A 24,033-nucleotide genomic window follows, 5' to 3' on the forward strand; every position below is an offset into this window, starting at 1 on the left:
TGCTCCCTGCCCTATCTGCTGCTCTGCTTTCTGCTCCCTGCCCAAAATGGTGAAACTAATGATGATTATAATCATTATCGTTGGCCAAGGGGGGGGCATACTAAAAATTTAGCATGGGGCCTCCAGGAGTCTAGGTGTGTGCTACCCCCCGGGTCATCCACGGAGCAATCTGCAGCAGGAGTCAAATCGACACCCCCTGCTCAGTTCTCGGAGCAAAAGGCCATTTTTCTGCTACGCTCGTGTGACATAACAGCAGCTCCACGTCGCTGCTCAGCTTGGAAAGCCGGGCCCGGAAGGAGGGGTAGGGAGCGTGCAAAGTGCAGAAGGGACGGGCCAGGGATCTTTATAAAGGCAGAAAATAGGCACGCTCCGGTTCCAGGTCCCTTATCCTTTATTAAAGAAAAGCTCAGCTGCTCTCCATGCACAGCTCCTCCTGATTTTTTGTTTCCACACCAGTGTGCGTGCAGCTTTATGCAATACCAGCCGTCCTGGAAACCAGCGCATAACTCGAATTCGCATAAAGGGAACCCACTTTACAATGTAACAACTGGGGATACCTTCCAAGACCTCGGCCCTACTGACCCCCAGACCCGTTTCTACCACTTTTAAGGACAGTTTTGGGACTCGCCGACAGCTGACAGTACATGCGAGCACAGGGTGGCGGCGAATGTTACCATAAGTGGGGTGGCAACAACTAAAACGTGTCACGGACAAGGAGCGAGCAGCACAGATCCACACGGCAGACTATATTTTTGTGCACATCATTCCCACAATGCACTGCACCCATCCCATAAGAGTGAATGGACCTCGCCGATCATGAATTTTTGGTTTAAAAAGGGTCATCGCATCAGAGTGAATTCGTACATACGGAACCTGCATAAAGCGAGAGGAACGTGTATCGGGTTTGTCTGATGTACGCACCAACTTCTGGGCCCGATCCTGAAATCTTTCATTTCGGTTCAATGTTGTTGAAGTCAATGGGGTTCTGTTCTGCTTTAAAACCCCTTCCCGCTCCTGAGCGTAACCAAAGTCTAGCAGCTGTGTAATGCTCAAAACTAGCAGGATGACGGAGATCACAGACCTTTTTCCAGGCGTCGAGGCTGTAGAGGGTCGTTACTGAATTTGCCATATTCCAAATAAGGACTCTTAGTGGAATGTTTCATTTAAATTAAGTAGCCTCTGGAGACTTTCTGGATGTGATATTCTTGGCTCCATTTTCTTTTTTTGAAATGTCTTCTTTGGTGGGCAAGTGCTATGTTATAATTTGGCAGTCTGCAGTTGGGGATTAGATCAGATTTAAAAGGCACAATACAAATGGTTGCACAGCCCAAACTCGTGAACAACAGTGATACACTTCCTCAGATTACATATACAAAGAGATATTCTGTGCCATTGATTTCAAAGCAGGTAGCACTGGGTGGCGGGGAGGAGGTGGGGATTGTCTGCTTAAAACTGAGCGCCCAGTATAGCCTGAAAAGGTTATAGAAATAACACGGCCTTTCTTTTGCTTGTGTGCTGTATTTGGAAAAAAAAAAAACAGATTTAAAAAAATGAATCCCAGAGCAATTATTCTCCCCCTTAAAGCCAGCGTGTTACAAATAGAGTAATTTATAAAGTTGACACTGAATTTCATACTCAGAAGAGCAATATCCTGACTTAGAGTTAATAGACTATTTAATGTTTTTTAAACAGCATATATATTTATTATGTATGGAATTAAAATCTTTTAAAAAATTACCCTGTGAAGCCAGTTTCAAGAATGTGAATGTTGTCTAATGGAGTGGAAGAGAAAGGTCATGGGAACAATGAAACCTAGGTTGACGTTAAAGGGAGTTGGGGCAGTGACTGTCCTATGCATTTGGTTTCTAATCTGCTTGGTTTGGATACTCCTGATATACATCGCAGTCAGAGCTGACTGTTGCTGTGCCAACCAGAAAGCAGAACAAATGAGGATGCTCCCTTCCTGAAGAGTTACAGATGTATTGCTGGGCAACAAGACGTGGATGTTCTCCTTGCTGCTGCGGTTGATTTTGCATAGCCTTTCCCCGGGATAAATCTGTACAAATACAAGTAGAAGAAATGAGCTCACTTGGAACCTTTCCCCTGTGTACTTCACCTGGTGATTTCTGGACATGGATTAAGTGAACGCGTTTGGTGAAATGCTTTCCAACAGCTACAACCGCTGTCAACCTGGGCTTTTCACTGATGTTCCTGATAAGGTTTCCATTCACTTCAGTAAGAGCAGCTACAGCCCAGGCCCTACAACAGGATACACTTAGGAAACCCCTTGCACTAAAGCAGAATGTGGCTGAGGTTAGAGGGACTCAATCCAGACATCAGCAGACCACCCATATGGCCTGGGCCCTTGAAGTTGGGAACCTTCCCTTCCTACTCAGGCCAGATTCCCCATGATTTTATGTCCCTTGTAAAGAGTTTAGGACAAGGCCCCATTGAAGAGCAGCTTTACAACCACTCTTTCATTCTGATAAAAAAATCTGTTAGCCACATAATCTCTGGAAAGATACCTTGTGATAGGCATACATTCCTCATGTGGGTGCCTACAGCTTGGATCATGTCTCACCTTCCCTTTGGAGATGGCACATATTAAGAGAATGAGGATGGTGCATTGGTTAGAGCAGTAACATAGGACTTCGGCTCCACTGAATGCTTCTCAGGCAAGTCCCTGAGCTTCCTGGAGCCTCGGGCAGCCAGTTGTGCAATGAGGGAACTAGCACTTTTCTACTTTGCGGGGCGAAGCCTTCAGATTTAAGAGGCTCAGTTACTGCAGTGAGGGGTAAATCACAACTCAAGAAACCAACGGATAGCTGATGTTCTAGCCCTTGGACTTCTTACTACTTTGGGGCAAGTTCTTAAACCAGGAACTTCCCTAATACGTAAGATCTTTTTGCTCTTTAGCTATTATCTGATTCCAGAAGTTTGAAATCCCATGTGCTCAAAAAGACTACTCCATAATCCGGTATTTCTCCAGAAATCAGTGGAAAGTTTTTCTTTGCTTTCAAAAGCAGTTGCATCATATTTGTTTGAAAAACAATGCTAATAAGTGGGATGATTTGATTTTATACTTCTTATATGGCAGGCTTCACCGAAGTGTTTGAGTTTGCTTTAAATGTTCTGATAAGGAATATTTAAACGTTTTTTTTTTTTATTTCTAAAAATTAAAAAAAAAACAACCCTTTTTCTAAATGTTCTAAACATTTTCAGTAAAGAGTAATAACTATGCAGGTTTGAGCATTGAAGGTAGAAGGAGAAAAGTGCAATTCTGCTTAGCAATGTTAATAATCTGAGGAGGAGGAGGAAGGAAAAGAGACAGACTGAATAAGATCTTGAAGTCCAGGTCCACTTGTGGAACAACTTTACTCCGGTTCTCTCGTCTGCCCCCCAAAAATGGACCTAATAAGTCTAAGAACAGCAAAAGAAGAGAGAATTCCTGCAGCATTCCCAAAGATGAACGCTGAAGAATAAGGATGTGCTTTATTAGCTGCCCTGGAGATGGAAGAAAAGTAATATCTATCCATCCATCCACCCATCTATCCATCCATCCATCCATCTATCTGTCCATGCATCCATCTCACCGGTGGCACATGGGACTGAAGAACTGCTGCAGCTGCTACCCTGAGACCTGGACAGGATAGCAACAAAAGCAGGTCAAGAATTTGGTTCAGAGACAAACGAAGATGCAAAAGAAGCATCTTTCTGCGACCACGTTGGCCCGGGGTTGCTGCGAAACGACTCTTAGTTGCTAGTACACGGGGGACAGTTGCACGGCGTTGCTTGGGAAGCAATGACCGGATGGCTGTCCCTCAGGGCGGGCGGGGTTGGACGTGACCGACTGGCCTCGGGTCAGATGCAGGTTTCACGGTCCCGAGTCGGTGGCATCAGTCACCAGGCTAAGTATTATCCAGGTGCACGTGCGGGATCTGCCCCCGGGATAAAGGCTGCAGCCGTGTCGGTCTACGGGGAGAAGCAGTCCGTGTGGCAGAGGCGATATCTTGTGTTAAACCAACCGGACCCCGGCAAAAAGATGTTCTTTATTTGCCAGCTTCCCCAGGCAAAGGAGACTGCAAAGACGTATCCCGGAGAATTACAAAAAAACCAGCAGCCGTGGTTTCCATCGCCTCTTGCAAAGCGGACTTCTTTAGAGAAGCTCGTCCCTCCCATTCACCCGCTAACAAATAGCCCCGGGGTCCTAACACAGCACCGAAAGCCCGGGGCGCACACGCAGCGGAGGCGGCTGCCTTCCGGAGGGGAGCCGGGAGGTGTCAGCACCCGCACTTCCACACCGGGACAGACTCAAGGGTTCCCCTTGGAAAGGAAAACCCCCCCAAACTTTCAGTTCTCCGGCTTATCCTCCGGAGGGCACCAAACCCCGCGAAGTGAGCAGAGGGATCAGGTGCTGCCGGAGCGGAGCTGCCCTCGGCCGCGGGAGCAACGGGCTTTGCTGCATTTTAGTAGCAAAACAATGCCATAAATCTGCTGCTGAGCACGCACCGCCGCGAGCTGTGCTTGCACGGCTCTTGTTGTTCCCACCTTAAACACAAATAAAAAATCATCCTCCAGAATGGCAAGGAAACGCGCGCGGTGACAGTAATAGTAACGCTAACAGCGCTAACAGTGACAATGACACTAATAGTAGCGACTCCAATCGTCATTATAACAACACCACCCGCCACCTTTGTCGTGTCGGGAAGTTTCCAGCTTTTTTTAAAGACTGTCCACAAGGGATAAATACAATACCCCTGGATTTGCAAGAAGCTGCTGATCAAGTAAGTCGGCTCAATATTGCTCCCGAGTCCTACAGGGGAAGAGAGAAAGCAGCAGCCCCTGCCAAGGAAGAGGGGATATTTTTCCTTCGGTTGAAAGGACTTCTCTCTTGTCCTCTCCTTTGGGGCTCGAGGTGTTGTTATCTGCAGTCGAAAGTCGTGCTCTTTCAGCTCGCCTCGATTTTCCAAACGCAAGATGCCGAAGCGTAATGCTCGGCTTGCTGCTCTTGGTGAGCTCCTGGGAGGTAAGATTTCAAGGCAGTTTCTTGAGAGGCAACTTCCAGCAAACGATCTCTCCAGGCGTCTAAAATAAAATCGGCTGGGTCAGCCTTTTGCAGTTGCAGCTCTCGGGGTGCGTTTCCAACTGTTCAGGATTTCGGTGCAAAAAACACCCCTGCGTGTTTCAGCGTCTGCTTTGGGGCAGCCCGGTCTTCTGCACAGCGCCGTGCACCGAGCACCAACGCCGAGACCCGCGAGCTCCAGCCACAACCCATCGCCTTTCTCTGTCGCTAGTTTGAAGGGCAGCCCTGTCATAATCCTTCGCCTTTTGCAGAACAAAAAATACATCACCCGGCCATTTGCTTCCTATAATGACCCCCACACACGCACGGCTGTTTTATTTTTTCCCTCTTCATCACCATGAGGTGCCAGAGCCCAGCTTGTATTTCCCAATCAAGTTCCCATCATTACCATTTTTATTGTTATTATTTTATTTTATTTTATTGTTACCAAGGGTGCATTTTAATTTAAAGGGATACGGAACGAGCTCCCCTTTCCCGGACTTTCCCCCCTCGCTTTCCCGATGCTCCCTAGCTTTCAGGGGTACCAGCCCACAAATCAGGGGAGATTTCTTCGTAGCAAACCGGGTGTGATAGCACCAAGCGGATCGGGCATTTGCTAGCCAGTCGCAGGGAGGGAAGAGATCGCCTTTGCTTTCGATGAAGCCTTTGCTCTGCCCCAACCGGCCCCGATTTCCCCGAGAAGAAAAGCCCCGGACTGCGCTGCTTTTGCAAAATCAGATCCTGCAAATAAATGAGAGAAGCAGAGAGGAAAAGGAGAGTGGAGCCGATTGTGTATCCGTTATTTCGCATTTCAAATCACCCTTTGAAAATCCACATCCAAAGAGAGGGTTTTTTTTCCTTTAAACTCCTTTCGGGTTTGCTGGGCAGCCGCCGGCGGCCCCTTCCCAGCAGCTTTTCCAAATACCTGCGCTCGCCCCCCTCCAGCTCGCGTCCTTAATTAACCGGAGCCGATTGCCTCTAATGAAATCATTAGGGAGAGAGACCCGGGGGGGGGGGCAAAGGGGAGTGGGGGGAGTCACACGGCTAGAAATCCCGTCTCCACCTTTGCTTCTCGATGTTTTAATTGTTGTGTATAAAATCAAACGACCCCTAGTCTTTTTTATTTAATTGCCCTGATCCTTGGGGGAAAAATGCTGGAGAAACCAGCTGTCCGGCTCCTGGAGCGGGCAGGGACACCCAGGACATGTACCGGGGGGGGGGGTGGTCGTCACCCTCCACCCACCCTGGCTTCGCACCCTGTGCCACCTTGCACCCATTAGGGGAGTCGAAGCAAAGCCCGGGAGACGCGGGGCAAAGAAGTGCGGTGCGGTGCAAACGAGGCGCAGCCCTGGTCCGGGCTCGGTCGTTGCGTTTGGAGGCGGGAGGCCGGGATGGACATCGCGTGTGCGCCGCAGCCCGGGTCCGCTGGACCAGGGGCACGTTTGCAGGGGGTGAAACGGGCCAGCCCGGCTCAGCTGCGACCCGCTGCTTTGCATCCAACACCTTTACAGAAGAAAAAGAAAAATCCCAACAAAACCCTTTTCGGATTAAGAAAAAAAAAAATTAGGAAAAAAAAAAAAAAAAGCAACCCCGATGGCTCCCTGCGTGTTATCTCGCTCCAAGCAGCGATCTTATTCCGCATTCTCTCCCTGGCCCGCGATTGGCTGACGCGGCCTCGGAGCGCTCGCCCATTGGTCCCGAGCCCTGGCGGGAGGCGTGGCCAGGGGAGAGTAAAAACTCGCCTTCAGCAAGAAAAGTTTTGAAACTTTCCCAAACCCTTTGAAGGGGAGTTTGGCGTTGCGGGGCTCTGCCGCACACACACACACACACACACACCCGCCCTCCGGACTCAGCCGCCACCAGAGAGTTTATTTTGATGCTGAGTTTGCAAGGGGCTTGCAAGATCTCTCCTAGGTGACAGAAGAAACCTTCCTTGCTTCTTCGTTTTTCTTGTTTTTCTGCAAGACTTTTGTTCCCCCCCCTCCCCTTCCCCGCCTCCCCGCTCCCAGCCTCTGGGACATCCCCCCCCCCCAAAAAAATTTATATAGGCACCCCGAGAGCCAGCTCGCCCCGCACAATCCTCCCGGCGCCCCTGGAAGGATGCTGCTGCTGCTTGACGGCTGCTGAACGGAGAGAGCCTGGTCGCCGGCCTCCGCAGAGGGTAGGTGCCTCCTCCTGGCTGCCATCTCGGGGGAGGGGGGCTCGTCCAGGATGCAGGCTCGCTACTCCGTCTCCGACCCCAACGCGCTGGGAGTGGTGCCCTACTTGAGCGAGCCGAACTACTACCGGAGCGCGGGGACTTACAGCAGCATGGCCAGCCCCATGGGCGTCTACTCGGGCCACGCCGAGCCCTACGCCGCGGGCATGGGGCGCTCCTACGGGCCCTACCACCACCACCAGCCCGCCGCCCCCAAGGACCTGGTGAAGCCGCCCTACAGCTACATCGCGCTCATCACCATGGCCATCCAAAACGCGCCGGACAAGAAGATCACCCTCAATGGGATTTACCAGTTCATCATGGAGCGCTTCCCTTTCTACCGGGAGAACAAGCAGGGCTGGCAGAACTCCATCCGGCACAACTTGTCGCTCAACGAGTGCTTCGTGAAGGTGCCCCGCGACGACAAGAAGCCCGGCAAGGGCAGCTACTGGACGCTGGACCCGGACTCCTACAACATGTTCGAGAACGGGTCTTTTTTGCGCCGCCGCAGGCGCTTCAAGAAGAAAGACGTGGCGAAGGAGAAGGAGGAGGTGCGGGAGAGGCTGCTGAAGGAGCAGCCCAAGGAGCTGCCCAAGGAGCCGTCCTCGTCGTCCTCCTCCTCCTCCTCGTCCGCCTCCGAGAAGAAGGTGGTCATCAAGAGCGAGGCGTCCTCGCCCGACCTGCCGGTCATCACCAAGGTGGAGACGCTGAGCCCGCAGAGGGACAGCCCCCGCAGCGTGGCCTCCACGCCGTCCGCCTCCACCGACGGCTCCGGCCCCGAGCCCCACGCCGCCACCAACGGGCTGTCGTCGGGCTTCAGCGTGGAGAACATCATGACCCTGCGGACTTCGCCGCCCGGCGAGCTGAGCCCCCGGCCGGGCCCCGCCGGGCCCCTGGGCTACGCGCAGCCGCAGCCGCCGCTGTACAGCCAGCCCTGCGGCCAGGGCATGGACGCGGGCGGCGGCTACCACTGCAGCATGCGGGCCATGAGCCTCTACACCGGCGAGCGCGCCCCGCACCTGGCCTCGCTGGAGGACGGCCTCTCCGAGCACCCCGACGGCACCTCGCCGCCCCTGGGCACCATGGGCCTGGCCTCGGCGCAGGACGGCGCGCTGCCCGCGGGCCACCACGGCGCGGGCGCGGGCGCGGGCGCGGGCGGCGGGCAGGCGGCCGCCCCGTGGTACCTCAACCACGGCGCGGAGCTGCCGCACCTGCCCGGCCACGCCTTCGGCGCCCAGCAGCAGACTTTCCCCACCGTGCGGGACATGTTCAACTCCCACCGGCTCGGCCTGGAGAGCTCCGGCCTCGGCGAGCACCAGGTGAGCGGCAACACGAGCTGTCAGATCCCCTATAGATCGGCGCCCTCCATATACCGCCACTCCACCCCCTATTCCTATGACTGCACTAAGTACTGAGCAGCCCGCGGGAAGATGCCAGCGCACCCGGGAGCCCCCGAGAGGGCTCTAGACCTGCCCCTTCCTCCATCCTTCCTTGCCAAGCCAGACAAGTCACTTCTACTTGAAAAAGGAAAAAAAAAAACAATTTAAAAAAGGAAAGAAAAAGACAGACACACACAGAGAGAGAGAGAGAAAGAAGGGATTTCTTTTAAAGTATATATATATATATATATATGATTATCTAAGCCGAGTGGCAGATTTATATGCTAGAGTATAGGGGTGGGGGGGAGGGGGCTGAGACAAAAATAAGTTATGGACCAATACACAGCGATCATTTATACGGTTTTAAAAAGGAAAAAAAGTATATATATATATACATATATATATATATATATATATAGAAATATATGTCCTGGGTATTTTTTAAGTGCTCTTTATTGTGCTGTAAAAAAAAATGTGTGTGGATTTCTAATCAGGCTGATGTTCAGAGCCATTAATATAATATTTAAAGTTGAGTTCACTGGATTTTTTTTTTTAACGTCGCCCGTCCCTTCCTAACTGACCATCAATGACAAGCCGTTTCTTCTTCTTTTTTTCTTCTTCTTTTGGACAATGACGCCATAGAGTTTCTTTTCCATGCAGAGCTTTTTTCTTTTTAACTGAACGAGGCGATAATTTATTCTTCCTTTTTGTCGTTGGTGGTGGTGGATTTGGGGGCAGAGGGAAAGACGAAGTATCTGATACTTCCCCCCCCCCATTATTTACGACGTGTGATGTTTTGTAAAATAGATTCCGCCCCGGCCCTTCCTAAGGACTATTTGTTTTTATTCTACTTCACGTTTGTTTGTCTTATGTGGTCTTCATTGTACTTACCTTAAAATAAATCCATGTTGTTTTTTCTGCTCCAAAGTCTGGCGCATGTGTGTGTGTGTACGTGTTTTTGCACCCCCCCCCTTCCTTTCCTGGGGCAGAGAAACGTGAAACACGTTGGTTTTTATGCAAAGGAGACTTAACGGGTATTATTATTATTATTATTATTATTATTATTATTATTATTTTTAATGTGTTCATGTCACAATTGAATGCCGACAAAATAAGGCAGCTGCAAAGGGGGACATAGTTTGAAGGCACTTGCTGGCATGGGAGCAGTGGCTGACTGCCTGGCAAAGACGAGAGGATTTGCCAGCTTGCAGCTGGAGGGAGGTGGTTTTCCCCCGGCTCCAGGTTCTGGGAATGAAACAGTCACTGGGATCCCGGCGAGTCCTGACTGAGACACTTCTTGTACGCCCTTTCTCGCCGGCTCCTTTCAGCAGCCGAGCTGCAGGCCCCGTGATGGGCTCTGAGTTTTGCCAGGCAGCCACAGCCTCTGCCTAAAACGGAACAAAAAAGCTGCTGAGAGCACGTCTGTGCGGGGCAATGCACGTTCCCCTTTGATTCTGCTCTCCTCGGGGACTCCTCTGTATTCACAGCAGGGTGCTTTTGCCGCCTTGTCCTTTGTAATCGTTTCTCCCACCAACCCCCCTCTCCACGGCGCGGTGTTCGCCTTCTGCTCCCCTAGACCCAGCCCCAGCTCTTACGCTGGACGCCTAAACGGCCGCTGAAAGCTACCGCCTTCCCCTTCTTCATAGGGCTTATCCATCTCTTATAACGCGCAGCAGGCAAACGGGCTGGAGTAATACAAAAAGGCGATCGCACTCTTTTCTTGCATGTTGCCAAGGCGCAGCATTTAGGATTTTAAAAATGGCCTACTTTTTCCGAGCGTTTTGACCATGGGCTTGCTTGGTTTGGTTTGGTTTGTTGTTTTTTTGTTGTTGTCGTTGCTTGCAGAAAGTTTGAGTAAAATTAGACTAGTCCCCCCGCAATTGTATTTGCTGGCACAGACTGCCAAGAAGCATGCGGTGCTCTTATCATCATTATTATTATCATTATAATCATCATTATTATTATCATTATAATCATCATTATTATTATCATTATTAGTATTATCATCATTATTATCATCATTATTAGTATTATTATCACCTCCCCGGTGAAGAGGAGAATATAATGCACCGCTCCTGAAAGGACAAATCCTGCTGTCTCCCACCCCGAATATGTTGGGGTGAAAGGGTAACCAGAGGGATGGCTGGAAATGATATTATTCGTCGTGGGCATATTACCCCAATTGCTTTGGATCCGGCTTTATTCCGGCCGAAGACACTGATGCTGTCGATGGCCGGGGGGGGACAGGCCAGGAGTTGCATTTTCAACAACACTCATAAAGCTTTCGGCCATGTTGCCAGCCGCTTTAGTCCCTCTTGGCTCTTAATAACACTCCTAAGGAGACATTTTAAAAGAAAAGGTTTGTGTGTGTGTGGGGGGGGGGGGGGGTAGCTCAGATACCACGAGCTCTAGTTTTCCCCCCTCGTTGGCTTTGTGCAGCTTTTTTGCTGATGGACTTCCCCCACACCCCTTTGCATCCGAGAAGCAGCCAGCTGGGGATCAGGTGCTGGAGCTCAGGGCTCACTCGAGGTGCGGGGCTGATGGGTTGCGGGCTGGGAATGACCTGCCATTGTGCGTGTGTGTGCGTGAGGGAGCAAAGCGGGTCAAAACGCCCCTTTTCCAGCTCAGGTGGCTTGCTGGAGCTGGAGCTGGAGCACCATCTCAGGGGCGCAGGGCACCTCCGGCTCTTGCCTGGATGCTGGGCAGCGTCGGTCGCTGTTGGTTTTTAGGGCCAGTGTGGAGGGGGTGGACAGCCGGCCTGCACGAGCCCCAGGCGGGTCCGGGTGCCCATCCCACCCCCCGGGAGGCAGCACCCGCTCCGTTTTGCTGGACAGCGGACACGGCGGCGGGAGAGCAGGGCCACGCTCCCCTGCCCCGTGTCCCAGCCCCGAGCTTTCCCGGCCGGGGCCGGGTCCTCAGGGAAAGCGCATCCCCAGAGGACCACGATGCTGATTACAATCCATCGCTCATCCTTGATTTCCACCCGTGGGCCGGGGCTGCAGCCAGTGCGGGGCACAGCGCAAGGCGGGGATCCGTGGGCTCCCAGCGGTGTTGCTCCCCACCACCCTGCCGCGGGCTCGGGCTCTGCACACAGCTCGGGGGGCGAGAATAGCCCTTGAGCTGCCGAGGGGATGGGAGCAGTGGTCGGGGCCCAGGATAAAGCTTGCAAGCCGGTTTTTGCGCGCTCATGTTGCACTCCTTGGCTGTGCATTTGCACGGGGAGAGCTGATAAAACAGCAACGCGACGTCTGCCTCTGCCGTTTGCCAAGGGAGGATTTAGGTCAGGAGGCGCGTTATTGGGCTGAACACCATCCCTGGGAAGGAGGGTGAAGCCCAGGCCTCCAGCACGGAGGGGTTTGGGTGCGAAGGATGCAACTGTCTCTGTCTGACGATCCCCTTTTCTTCCCCGCCTCCCTTTGCAAGCCTGATTTATTTTTGAACCGCTGCCTTTTGCCAGCCCTCCAGCACGCCACGGGCTTCCCTGCTTCTTCCAGATTTCTGCTTTTGTTGTTGAGACCAGGAGAGATCCCAGCGCAGATTGCAGTCACGTAGAGGAGCTAGTCTTTGCATCTGCAGACACACGATTGAAAGGGAACAAGAGCTGCCCCCCCCACCCAGCTTCCCGTGGTCCGGGGTGCTCTTCCCGGCAATGTTTGCTGCAAAGCGCCGTTTAGTCCCGATTTGAGTGAAAAGTGAAGGGGGGAGATGATTTCTGGATTGGAAAGGGGGAGGGAGGTTGCTCTTGTCCTTTGCTGCTCAGGACAGGTGGCTCACACACCAGGCAGGCAAGCCGCAGGGCCGTGGTAAAACTAGCACCGCTTAAAACGCTTTAAATGGGCCGGTCCCTTAATCCGGATTCTTGGTTTGCTGGGGACAGACGTGCACACACGTCCCTCCTCCGTCCAGGGCATGAGTTTTAGGGGGTGTTTGGCTCGCAAGTCGATGCACAAGGGCGTGCTCCTGCCGCACTGAAATCCGTGCGAGTTAGGTTGCTGGTGCCCCGGGGGCAGCGGGCTCGAGTGCCAGGGATTTTAAAACCCTGGGATTGAGGTTTTCAGGATTTTGCCAGCTCCCCCCCACCAAAAAACCCCCCAACCCTCCCCTTCCCTTTATGCAGCCACCTCACCTGCTCGGGTCAGCCTCGGAGAGGGGCAGAGCCAGCCCCTGGCAGGATCGGGGCCTCCCACGGGTCGCCCCCCCGGGGCTGCGCATCCCGCCCGCCCTGCCCCCGCCGCGGCTCGGGGATTAGTCACACAACCAAGGCGGGGGGAAATCCCGTGTCCAAAATTGGCTGGGCTCCGCCTCTGGGTTTGCTGCCAAAGCAGCCGACGGGCCAGGGCTTTGCCTGGGAAATGCAACCCCCGGGCAGATCCGGACCCCCTGGCTCCCCAGTGAGCATCCTCGCTGCCAGCCGCGCAGGACGGGAGGGCTGGCAGCTTCTTCCCCCACCCCGCTGGGTCTGGGGGTTTTAGGCTGAGGCTGGGGGAGGCAATGCCGCGCGGAAAGGGGCTCTTGAAGGCAGCACAGGCCGCTTTGCAGGGGGGGTGAGGGTGGCACAGAGCGGGCGGCCACCCCTTAGCCAGCCGTCCAGGCCCATGGGAACGGGACCCGGTCACTAGCCCCTGGTCCGGGCCACTTGGCCTGGGAAGCCTCCAGGAAGGGGGCGGGGGGGTTGGCGAGGGGCGCTCTGTTTTTAGACCCCTGCATCTTTAGACACCCGTTGCGGCCACAGCCCGGCGGCTTGCATCGCTTCAGGCCCCTGTGCCCCAGCTTCCCATCGCCTCGAGGGAGCAAGAGCAGCTCCTCTAAGCCCCCTCCCCTCCCCTCCCCATGGCCCTTCTCCCTCGCCTGGGGGGCAGCCAGCCCCCGAGCCGCCCCCTTGCAGGGGCCCGAGCCCTGGGGAGCCAGGAGATAGCCCCCCCCCCATCCCTCAGAGATCCCCAAGCGACCCTGTATCCCCGCTGTATAATGCACACGCACGTGTGTGTAAGCTGTGCTATATTTTATTTTACAATACATATATATACACACACGCTATATATACATGCTATGCTATATATATGCATATGCATTTATGCATGCATGTGCATTTATATTTGTACACATATTTATGCACATTTATGCCATATATTTATGCATATTTATGCACACATATTTATGCATATACATGTGCTATATATATATATAGATCACACGTGGGTGTATATAGCTATGTGCTATACTTTATAATATAGTATATATATACACGATATTGTAAAGTATAGCACATAGCTATATACACCCACGTGTGATCAATATATGCAGATATGTGATCCATATGCACACACTTACTTTATATGTGTGTGTATATACACACGCATGTGTGTGAGCGAAAGAGATCCGGTCCACAGATATGTGATCCATATTACACACACACACACACACACGCGATCTATAGATCTATGTGATCCATAATAGATCTATGCACACGCGCACGGTCCATACATAGTCATATATCAAGTCATATTCTGTCTAGATGAATCCGTGCATATAGGCGTCGTTTTGGGATATCACTGTATAGGCAATGTATATTATATAAATCTAGCATGTCGCTCTGGCCCCGGCCCCCCCTCCCGGGCTCTGCCTGTGGTCATTTCCAAGTCATTAGAAAGTCTCGAGTTACAGACACTTAGGAGGCAGCTCCCACCCAGATAATGTAACGAGCTGCAGGAATGTCTCGGGCCAAGAACCAGAGAAGGGGGCGAGGGGGCTGCTCAGGCAGGGCCAGCTGGGCCGCTGGCGGCCGGGGCTGGGGTCTGCCTCCCCCCCGGAGGATTCCTGTTGGTATTTACCAAAGTAAGGCAAGACACTTCGGGGGGATCCTCGCAGATCTGCTGGGATCTGGTGTTTGAATGACCCGTGCTCCCGGGGAGGATCGCGCCGAGGCTCGGCGGGGATCTAGATCCGTGCAAGGAGCCGCGGGAAGGGCCGGCTCGCGTCCAGCCCCCCCCCGCAGATGTCCATAAGGTGTCGGCTGAGTGCAAGCAGCTGGAGCCGAGCAGCGCTGCGCAGATCCCCCTTTACAAGGAAGTTTTATGTGAAACGATGTTTGACGGAGAGATGCTGATGAGACCCGATGTCCGAAAGGCGCCTCCCCTTCCCCTGCAGCCCCGTCCGCCGGCACTGCTGAGGCTGGCACCGGGCTCGGGTGCGCACACGCGGCTGTGCCCTTGGCCTCGGGACGGGGGGCTGGCTCCCCCCTGGGGAGGGGGTGCTGTTCCCCCAAACCCCACCCAGGAGCTGGGGGGGGGCGGCTTCCCCCGGCCTGCTTCACACACGCGCACACTGAAGTCACTTTCCAAGGGCTGTGCCAGCCCCCCAGCGAGAGGCTTTGCTTGCTCCAGAGCTCCCCAGCTCCTCCCCCGCCGGCCTGGCTCGCAAAGGCGGCTCTCCCCGCCGGGGGCGGGGGCAGCCTGTGGGCGGAGGCCGGGGCGGAGGGGGCGGCCACCTTGCCCGCCTGGCTCTGCAAAGCCACATCCCTCCGAGGATGCTCCAGGGCGGCAGCTTCCCCTGCGGACTCGGGGCAACCCCCCCCCCGGGTCCCCGGGGGCTTTCCCACCAAACCCTCCCCCTCCCGTATCCTTGCGCATTTCCCAAGGCCCCGATCCTGCACTCACACCTTTTCTAGAGGCATAGGGATCTGGCAGCTCCCCCCCCCCCACTCCCGGGGGGAGGCAGGCGACCCCCCAGCGCAGATCCAGAGCCCGGGAGCTGCCAGCGCACCGCGTTTCCACCGTGGCTTGCCAGGATCCGGATGCTTGGAGCGACACCTCCCCCTGCCCCGGGTCATGCGGACCCCTCCAGGACAGCCCTTGCATCAGCCAGTAACGTAAAAAAACCCCAACCCCGACCAAAAACCTCCCAGAGCGTGTGTGCGAAGGGAAAAAACCGGGCATCCCAAATGCCTAATGTAAGCAGGGGCCAGCTGCGCGCACTTGTAAAGTTGTTATAATCCCCCTCCTTGTTATAAACAGGAAAGTACATAATATAAAGCAACAGGCCTGCCTTCACAAATGCGAACCCTCTGCCCGGGCTCCCCGTCGAGGAGCCCCAGGGGCACCCCGGGAGGATCACACCGCCCGCGGCCCTGGCCCAGCTCCTGCCGGGAGCATCCACCTGCCTCCATCAGCCGGCAGAGAAGAGGAAGGCGCACACCTTTCCCCTCCGAAGCACTTTGCAGGCTCAAAATGCGCCCGCAGCAAATCAGCCCCTGCCAGGCTCCTTCAGGGCAGCGCAGAGTGACCCCTCCCACCCCCTCTGCCACATTGCAGTGCTTCCTTCCACCCCCATCACTGGGTTTTTTTTACCCCCCCATTTGAGTCCAGCCCTCCCCGGGCTCCAGCAGCGAACATCCTGCCGGGCCGCCTGTGTGTGCTTGCAGCGTCAAAGGGTGGACGTGATATTTCAAACATCAGATCCGTGCGTTTATATATTGGGTGCCCGGAAATTTTTCCAAATAAACACAGCTTGATTCGACGTGGGTGGGCAGACTTATCAACAGCCTAATTCTCTAAACAGATGAAGGAAGGATCCGGAGACCCATTGGCTGGTCCCCGCGAGACACGTGGAGCGAGCTCAGGAGTGGTGTAGCAATGAAATTTTAATTACTGTGGGTGGGCTGAGAGCACAAACGACTGTTTATCGGAGACAATTTATTTTCCAGCGCTAAGTCAACATATAATAGCAAACTTACAACAATTATTTAACTTAAAAAAAAAAAAAGAGAGAGAGAGAGAGAGAGGGAGCTATGAAGCTGGGAGAGGGGGAGAAGCCGACTCAGGCAGGCTCGGGAGCCCAGATTGCTCCCCGGTGGACTCCTGGGAGGTTTGTCCCTTGCCCTGTCCCTGTCTGGGGAGGCCGCGGCCAGCATGAGCCACCTCTACAGCAGCCCCCTGCCCGGCTTGAGCCCCTCCATGGTGTACGTGTACGGGGCGGAGCGGGCCGCCCTGCCCGCGGCTCTCGGCTTCGCGCCGTCGGGGCAGGAGCCCCCCCAGAAGCCGCCCTACAGCTACATCGCCCTCATCGCCATGGCCATCAAGGAGGCTCCGGACCAGAGGGTGACCCTCAACGGGATCTACCAGTTCATCATGGAGCGCTTCCCCTTCTACCACGACAACAAGCAGGGCTGGCAGAACAGCATCCGCCACAACCTCTCGCTCAACGACTGCTTCGTCAAGGTGCCGCGGGAGAAGAGCCGCCCGGGCAAGGGCAGCTACTGGACCCTGGACCCCAAGTGCCTCGACATGTTTGAGAACGGCAACTACCGGCGCAGGAAGAGGAAGCCCAAAGCCCCCGGCCCCCCGGAGCCGGCCAAGCGGTGCCGCGCCGCCCCCGCGGAGGCGCTGGCCCGGCGCCTGGGGGGCAGCCCCGAGCCCCCCGCGCCCGGCGGCGCCCCGAAAGCCCCCGGCAAGGCGCCCAGCTTCAGCATAGACAGTCTGCTGGGGCGCACGGCGCTGCGCAAGGAGGACGCGCGGGCGGGGGGCAGCCTGCCCGGCCTCGCCCCCGCCAGCCTCGGCCCGGCTTTCAACGCCTCGCTGGTCCTCGACTCCCAGGTGCAAGGTAGACTCTACCAGCTCGGCATCCCCTTCCTCTCCTACTTCCCGCTGCCCTTTTCCGAGACGGTGTTTCATTTCCAGTAGAAGAAACAGGGAGAAGGGAGGGGGGGAGGGTTGGCGGAGGGGGCATGGACCCCCCCACCTCCATCCTCAGCCCTTTCCAGGGTCAGATTTCAGGGCATTTCCAACCTCCCCCTCCCGATGTCGAATTGTGAGGTTGAAAAAACAACCCCAAACCTTTTTTTTTTTTTTGTTCTCAGTGCAGCACACAGCAGAGGTTTTGCATGATCTGGGCTTGGCTTTGTTTTATTCCCCTCTGAATTAGAGCGTCCCTGACTTCCAGTGCTGCAGACTGCGAGGAAAAGTCCCTGCTCCTGCCCAGGTCACTCTGCCCTCCCAGGAGACTGGGCAAGATGCACCTGGTTTTAACCCAGTCGGTGACAATGCTTATGGTTTGATGCTATTCAGACCCGGTTTGGTCCAGCAACTTTGCGTCTCTTGGTTTTTTTAAAAGCATCCCCTCCCTGTTACGTGCATGTGTGCGTGGCTCTGCACTCAATACATCTCGCTGCCTGCACGCACCTCAGCCATCTCAAGCAAACCAAGGGCATGAGGGCAGGTCGGAGGAGCAAAGTGAGTTAAAATAATCTGCCTTCTGTACAGTCCTGCTCGCTTGCAATCAGCTCTGGATGTCACTCCTGGTCTTAATTATGTACAATGCGAAACTGCAAAGTTCCTATGGCTGGGATCCATGGTCAGCTCTGGCAAAGCGAATTGACCTCAATAGCAACCAGCGGTCTTGGAGCTGCCTATGTGACCAGGCAAACAGGCATCCAGGGGGAACAGGAAAGCAGCTAACAGCTCCTCATAGGTTTTTCTTTTTAATCTGGATACATAATAGACAGTCAGGAGCATTTCGTCTTCTTGCCATAAATAGAGGCTTTGTATATTAACGGGTAGATGCCCTTTGACAAGCATCTATATTCATCTGTTTTTATTATGAAACCAAACCTATATCCAATAAAATATTTTGTTCCATGACATGGCTGATTCTTTCCAAATCATCTTCAGTTCATGCAGCTGATTATGGATGATGTTGAGGGGTTGAGGGAAGAAAAACCTGGCCTTCTAGAAGTGCAAGACCCTGGATTTCCAGGGTCTGTGTTTGGGGTGTGGCGGTGATCGGAAGGGGGTTGTTCTGGAGTGCAACCGTGCATCGAACAGCTCAGCGCATTCGAAGGGAAAAAGATGAGAGATGCTAATGAGAGGGCTTCGAGATGCCAGTGACTGCTCTGAAAGGCTTGTCTCTCGTTCACGCGCAGACTTTAAACAAACACTTTGGCTAGCGGAGACCTGGCTATCTCCACAAAGCTCTGTTTCAAAATCCTTACCATTTCCCACAGGACTCTCTGGGTTGCCTTTGAAATGTCCTAACTCCTTGGCATCCAGTCGCTGAGCAGAATAGGCCAATAATTCTTATTTTAACCAATGTGGGAAAGTACAGAAAGTCACTAGCTGTAGGAGGCATTCCTGACCTTATCTATGTCTGCAAGCTAAGACAGCCAGTTAGTCATACGTATCGTACCAAGGCAGGTACAACCCCTTGTATTTTTACATATCCAGATTGAAAATTCACTGTTATATCCATAGCTGAATTGCAAGAAAGGGCTTTTAGGTACACACTTGACCGCATTATATTATTTGAGTTGCCGAACATAATGCTGGCTGGCTGAGGCCGCTGGAAAGCTGCGGCGTTAAATTGACCTCGTGGTTCACAGGTGAGACTTTAAAACTGTGGATAAGGAATTACAGGAGCATAATAAATTGGTCCAGTTTCAGGCAGCCCCATGGCTGGAGTGGAAAGAGTTAATGTTTTCTCCTTTCTAGGTTATTAGTCTAATATGCTGTTCACTTGTGTAATGTGATACCGGTGTTGTAGCGAATTAAATAAATGGCCACCTTGTGAAGAGGATCCGATTAGTCTGGGATTGTGGATGACATCATGAAAGGCTTTCAGGAGTCGGGGTGGCAAAATCACTCACGAGAAGCAGCACAAAGAGTCAGGAATATGGCCACGTCACTTAAACCGTGCACAGTTCTCACACAGATATATCTGCCAGTGTGCTTAATGGGCACTTTGCGTGCGTATGAGCAGGGGTGAAAGGGGGTGCAGGGCAAGACGAGAAGCAGATCCTATTGCAAGTGGGAGTCTGTGGGTTTTTTTGCTATCGGCTGCCAGGGGAGGGAGATCTGTGGGAACATAGCTTATTACCGGACCTAGGTTAGATGTCCTTTGAGTTCAGCATCCTTTCTCCAGATGTTCGAGAGAAAGATGCAAGCAGACAGACTATCTGTTGGTTTGCTAAGGTTTTGCAGCGCTCACAGTTGCTAGGCTGGGTCTTTTTGCTCTGAATTGCAAGGGTTTTTCTCTCCTTAAAAAATAACAAAGACAAAAACCCCGAACCCCACCCCCCTTTTGTCACTGTGGATTTTCTTTTTACCCACACTGAACTGGTTCCCGTGGCACACCTCCACAGAGATGCCATCTCACAGGCACTGCTCCAAATCAGGCTGCAGTTTGCCCCAAGGCAACACCCCTCTAGCAACTGCATTCATGCTCAGAAGTGGACGGGTGGGGGGAATAATTTTTGGCTGCAGGCTGGCCTACGAATATCCACATACAACACTCCTCCCCGCACAGCCTAAACATCCCCATTAAAAGAAAAACAAATTCAATTTTACACATTTCTTGGTTTTTAGCCTTGTCCCCATCACCCGACTCCCTGGTTTCGCGCTCATCTAGCTCCCAGACAAGCCCTTTAGACACCACTTTGGAAGCAGGGACAAGGCTATATCCCAGTGCTTTCCCCTGTAGCATATAGCGTGTCTGTGGGTGGAGAAAGAGGAGGATGGTGGCTTCCCCTGTCCCATGGCTCCAGGCTTTCATCCTGTGAGAGGGTGCTCTTTGTCATGAAGGAAAAGAAACAGTAATCCCTTTTGTAAGGAAACAGCCTTTAGTGGCATCGCCATCCTTCCTCCCATGGGTAACCCAGATGGAGATGAATCAAGGAGGCTGAACCAACAGCCCTGCTCTCTGCAGACATCAGAGACGGGTTTTGTGGCCCATGGCTTGTCTGTAGAGGGCAGCTTGGACTTTGCCAGCTGAAGTTTTGCTCCCAACGATATGCTGTTGCAATGAGGTCCGCAAGCTAGTGAGTTGTGATAAAAGAAGTGGAATAGCTTAATACCGGTAGCCTTTCAATTTTGCAGGCTGTCCCCTTGCCGCTAGGCTGTCAGAAAGAATAATATGGCTGAGTGACTTTCTCACTTCCTTGCTTTAGGACAGGGTGGACAGTAAATAGGTTTTATGCAGGCCTGAAAATGAAACGAGAATTTCATACCATAGATCTTTTTTTTATTCCTAACCCCTTTTTCAGAGTGGTGTTAATTTGTATATGCTACGGCGGTTTATTTTCTCAGCTCGTAGAGTCGTTTTGTTTTGTTTTATTTTATTTTAGGAGAGAAGGAAGGCTACCACTGCATCTCTGTTATTTTTAAACAATTTAACTAAGTTTGGAAATCAATACATCTTTTTTGTGTCAAAACTAAGCCCATTCTGAATGAATCGGTTAATTATTCTGAGTGGCAGTTTGGAGTGAGAGTGGACAGCTGATCAATGCTTGCCGCTGAGAAAGAATATGCATAAAAGAAACATATGGCCAGTGTTAAGAATCATTTATTTGTACACTCCTTTCACATGCCACCTATAAGCCAAATAATGCTCTAACACTAACTCTATAATGCACAGGCTCCATCAATGCACATGCAGGAGTATGCGTTTAAGTGCACACGTTTGCATCTAGTTGAACACATTATTGTTGTTCCAAGAAGCAGCCACGTTGACAGTTTTGCCATTCTCTTGGGGCAAAAAAATGTCAAATATAAATGAGCATCTTGACATGCTTCTGGAATTTGCTGGCCCTCATTTCACACCTGTTTCATAGCAAGGGAGCAGCTGCCGGCGCTCAAATCCACCACCTACTATTTAACTTATCTGTGGAATCTTCAACATGGGGTTTTCAACCTCTGCAGTCTGAAACACTGAGAAAAAAAGTCAAAAATATTCTCGGATGCAGCATAAATAGGGCACTGCCAGTGTGGGTGGTGTATATGCCTCTCCATTCCCCTATGTAGGAATGACCTAGCTCAACTCATCAAGGTTTCATGTCTTGGAGTTATGCAGATACTTTTCACCAGTGGGAGAGCACAGAGTGTATACAGTACAACACACTAGACATGTAGTCATTTGGCTCACAGGATAACTTCTTTCCAAACCAAGTTTTCTATAAGGGGCATTACATTTGCACGGAGCGGTACCTTGAAATGATTTGGGAACTGCATTCCATGCAAGTAGGGCTCCCAGTCATTGAGTGACCGTTCGCATAAAGTTCCCATAACATATTAAAAACAACCCCGGGAAGTGTTTAAGTATGGGCCAAAGCTGTTTTTGTGCGAGCCCTTGGTCAGAAGAGCCCATGGCTGGCCTATCCTACCTCCTTCCAAGGTGAAATCACAGGAATTGTGATGACAACCGAAATATGATCATACTTTTTGCTATTTATTTAAAAAACAAAACAAAACCCATAGAGACTATTTTCTTTCCTGCCTCTCCCAAGACAGACTCTCTGCCTGGTTGCATAGGAAGAGATCTCTCTTCAAACTCTAGGCCAGAAATTCTCTGCTAATTCCTAGGTGGTTGGTTATAAATTGCATGGGTTGGCAGGAGAGGGCAGGATGGAGTAGATTATTACCTATTCCAGGGCTGCCCAACTGGCACCCCACTGGCCACATGAAGCCCATGAGGGCTTGCAACCCCTGGGCTCCCACTCCTTTCATCTCTCCATCTGCAATAGTAACAAGAGCCTTTCAGCTCTCCCTCCCTCCTATGGCTTTTACATTTTGGGGTGATGTGGCATGGTGATGGGGGCCTGTTGCTGAAGCTTAAGGGGATATGCAGCCCCCATCCACTTAGAACAGCTGCCCTGACCTATTCAATACCTCCGTTTATTCCAGGTGCCAACCCCCAAGAAAAAAAAAATCAGATATTAAACAGGCAGCACATCTGATTTAGCCCAAAGACCAAGAAGAAGAGATCACAGAACCAGAGAAGTAACAGATGGAAAAAAGGGGCTAATAATAGGTTATGTCATTAATCAGGCTGGACATTGCATAATTGCTCCCAACAATATATTTTTAGTGCTTTATCCAGACAAATCATGAAGTGCTTTAGAATGGGCCAGATCCTTCCCAGCATACGTGTGCTAAATTCAGCATCAATGTGAATTTACTGCACAGAGGTCCTACAGAGTGGATGGGCTATTTACTAAAGGGCTCAAAGATAGCTTTTCTTCAATGAAGGAAGTGGAATGTGTTTCATGGAAAATACATGTGGGCTCCGATACTATTGTCCTTCCGGGAGTGCAGAATTAGGCCCTAAATCTCATTTTCAGATTACAGAGGATAATACATTATTACTAATTTGGATGCATGCTTACTCCAAAGTAAAGCAGTGTTAATGTTCATGAAAATGCAATTTGTTTTAACCCAGCTTCAAAGGCAGCTTCAGCAAAGCGTAAAGAGTGTTTATTTAAAATACAGTTGCTAAATTTAGCATGAGCTCGGGCAGCCTGCATCTTAGCGACATTTTTAGAGAGCACACTGCAAATCAGGAATGCGCAGAGAAATAAATAAACTTTCCCACATTTTTGGAAATCAAGTCAGAATTTGCAAGTTATTTCTCGCATGAGCGACTTCTGAGGCTTGGAAAGCGTTGTGCATAATGTATGCTTCCCATTACAGATAAATAGACATTTGAAAGAACCAAATAAATCATTATTTTTATGCTAATTTCATTATTACAGTGCCACTTCAAGGACAAATGCAATGATAGAAGCCAGCTATTGTGATGAAGCCTTATGCAGAACGTTAACAGAGCATCACTAGTCGCTATTATTACATGTCCAGCCCTGAAAACATGCATGTTACTCTGTGAGATCTAATATGCAGACATACGATGCTCTGAAAAGCTTGCAGTCTATCGGAAACAGAGAATGCAGGGCAGCCCAAGGGAAGGAATAACTTCGAGGGAATTGTTTTGGTTACGTTTGGTTTACTTTATGTCTTGGGACCATTAAGAGATGATTAAAACACAATTATTCTTCAAACCCAAATGAGATGCCTTTGCTTGGAAGAATGTAAATACCCAAACAGCAGATTCCTACATTGATAAGCCTGTAGCAGGACTACAAATCAGGGACTGATTATCTGATATTTAAATGAATAGGCAGTATTGATACACAAATCATTGTGGACTGGGTCTCAAAGCTTGTAGTTAGTGAGAATAAGTCTATGGGCTTTGACAGGTTTTGAGCTGCGGCTGTGTAATTCCCCTTAAAGGTAACAATGAAACTGTGCAACACTGCTATGCTGATTTACACCCGAGAATCCAGTCGAATCTCACCTGAGCGGGACCCAGGGATTCAGTCAGAAACCCAGGTTAGTTCATTCTGGCTCTTTTTTACACTATTGGAACAGCTAAACGCAGGGCATTCAGCTGTGGGACGATGACTTAATTTACATTACAGTGATCTAATTCAGCTGCACTATGATCAAAGTACCAAATAAGGCAGCTTAATTGAAAATTATAACATCCTAACCTCACAGACGAAAGACCAAGATTAGCTTTCATGTTTTGTCCTGCATTTTTTTCTTCTTTTTTTTTTTTGCTTACCGTCAGCATTG

General features: G+C 51.6%; 2 protein-coding genes across 4 annotated transcripts; both read left to right on the forward strand.

Moving 5' to 3' along the window:
• Nucleotides 1-6,819: 6,819 nt before the first annotated feature.
• FOXC2 (forkhead box C2) lies at nt 6,820-9,558 on the forward strand. The gene has a single exon (XM_090062485.1). It carries the CDS (start codon nt 7,274-7,276, stop codon nt 8,672-8,674), a length of 1,401 nt encoding a protein of 466 aa, XP_089918611.1. The 5' UTR covers nt 6,820-7,273; the 3' UTR covers nt 8,675-9,558.
• Nucleotides 9,559-16,036: 6,478 nt separating this feature from the next.
• Nucleotides 16,037-18,282, forward strand: FOXL1 (forkhead box L1). Of its 3 annotated transcripts, none has more exons than XM_090062615.1 (2): nt 16,037-17,236; nt 17,493-18,281. In XM_090062615.1, exons 1-2 carry the CDS (start codon nt 16,546-16,548, stop codon nt 17,555-17,557), a joined length of 756 nt encoding a protein of 251 aa, XP_089918741.1. In that variant the 5' UTR covers nt 16,037-16,545; the 3' UTR covers nt 17,558-18,281. The 3 variants fall into 3 exon arrangements, with proteins under 3 accessions (XP_089918741.1, XP_089918742.1, XP_089918740.1); XM_090062616.1 differs by having other exon boundaries at nt 17,558-18,281; XM_090062614.1 differs by having other exon boundaries at nt 16,038-18,282.
• Nucleotides 18,283-24,033: the final 5,751 nt, after the last annotated feature.

Source organism: Crocodylus siamensis, chromosome 9, assembly GCF_052110815.1.
Source record: "Crocodylus siamensis isolate JL-2025a chromosome 9, ASM5211081v1, whole genome shotgun sequence".
NCBI lineage: Eukaryota > Metazoa > Chordata > Crocodylia > Crocodylidae > Crocodylus > Crocodylus siamensis.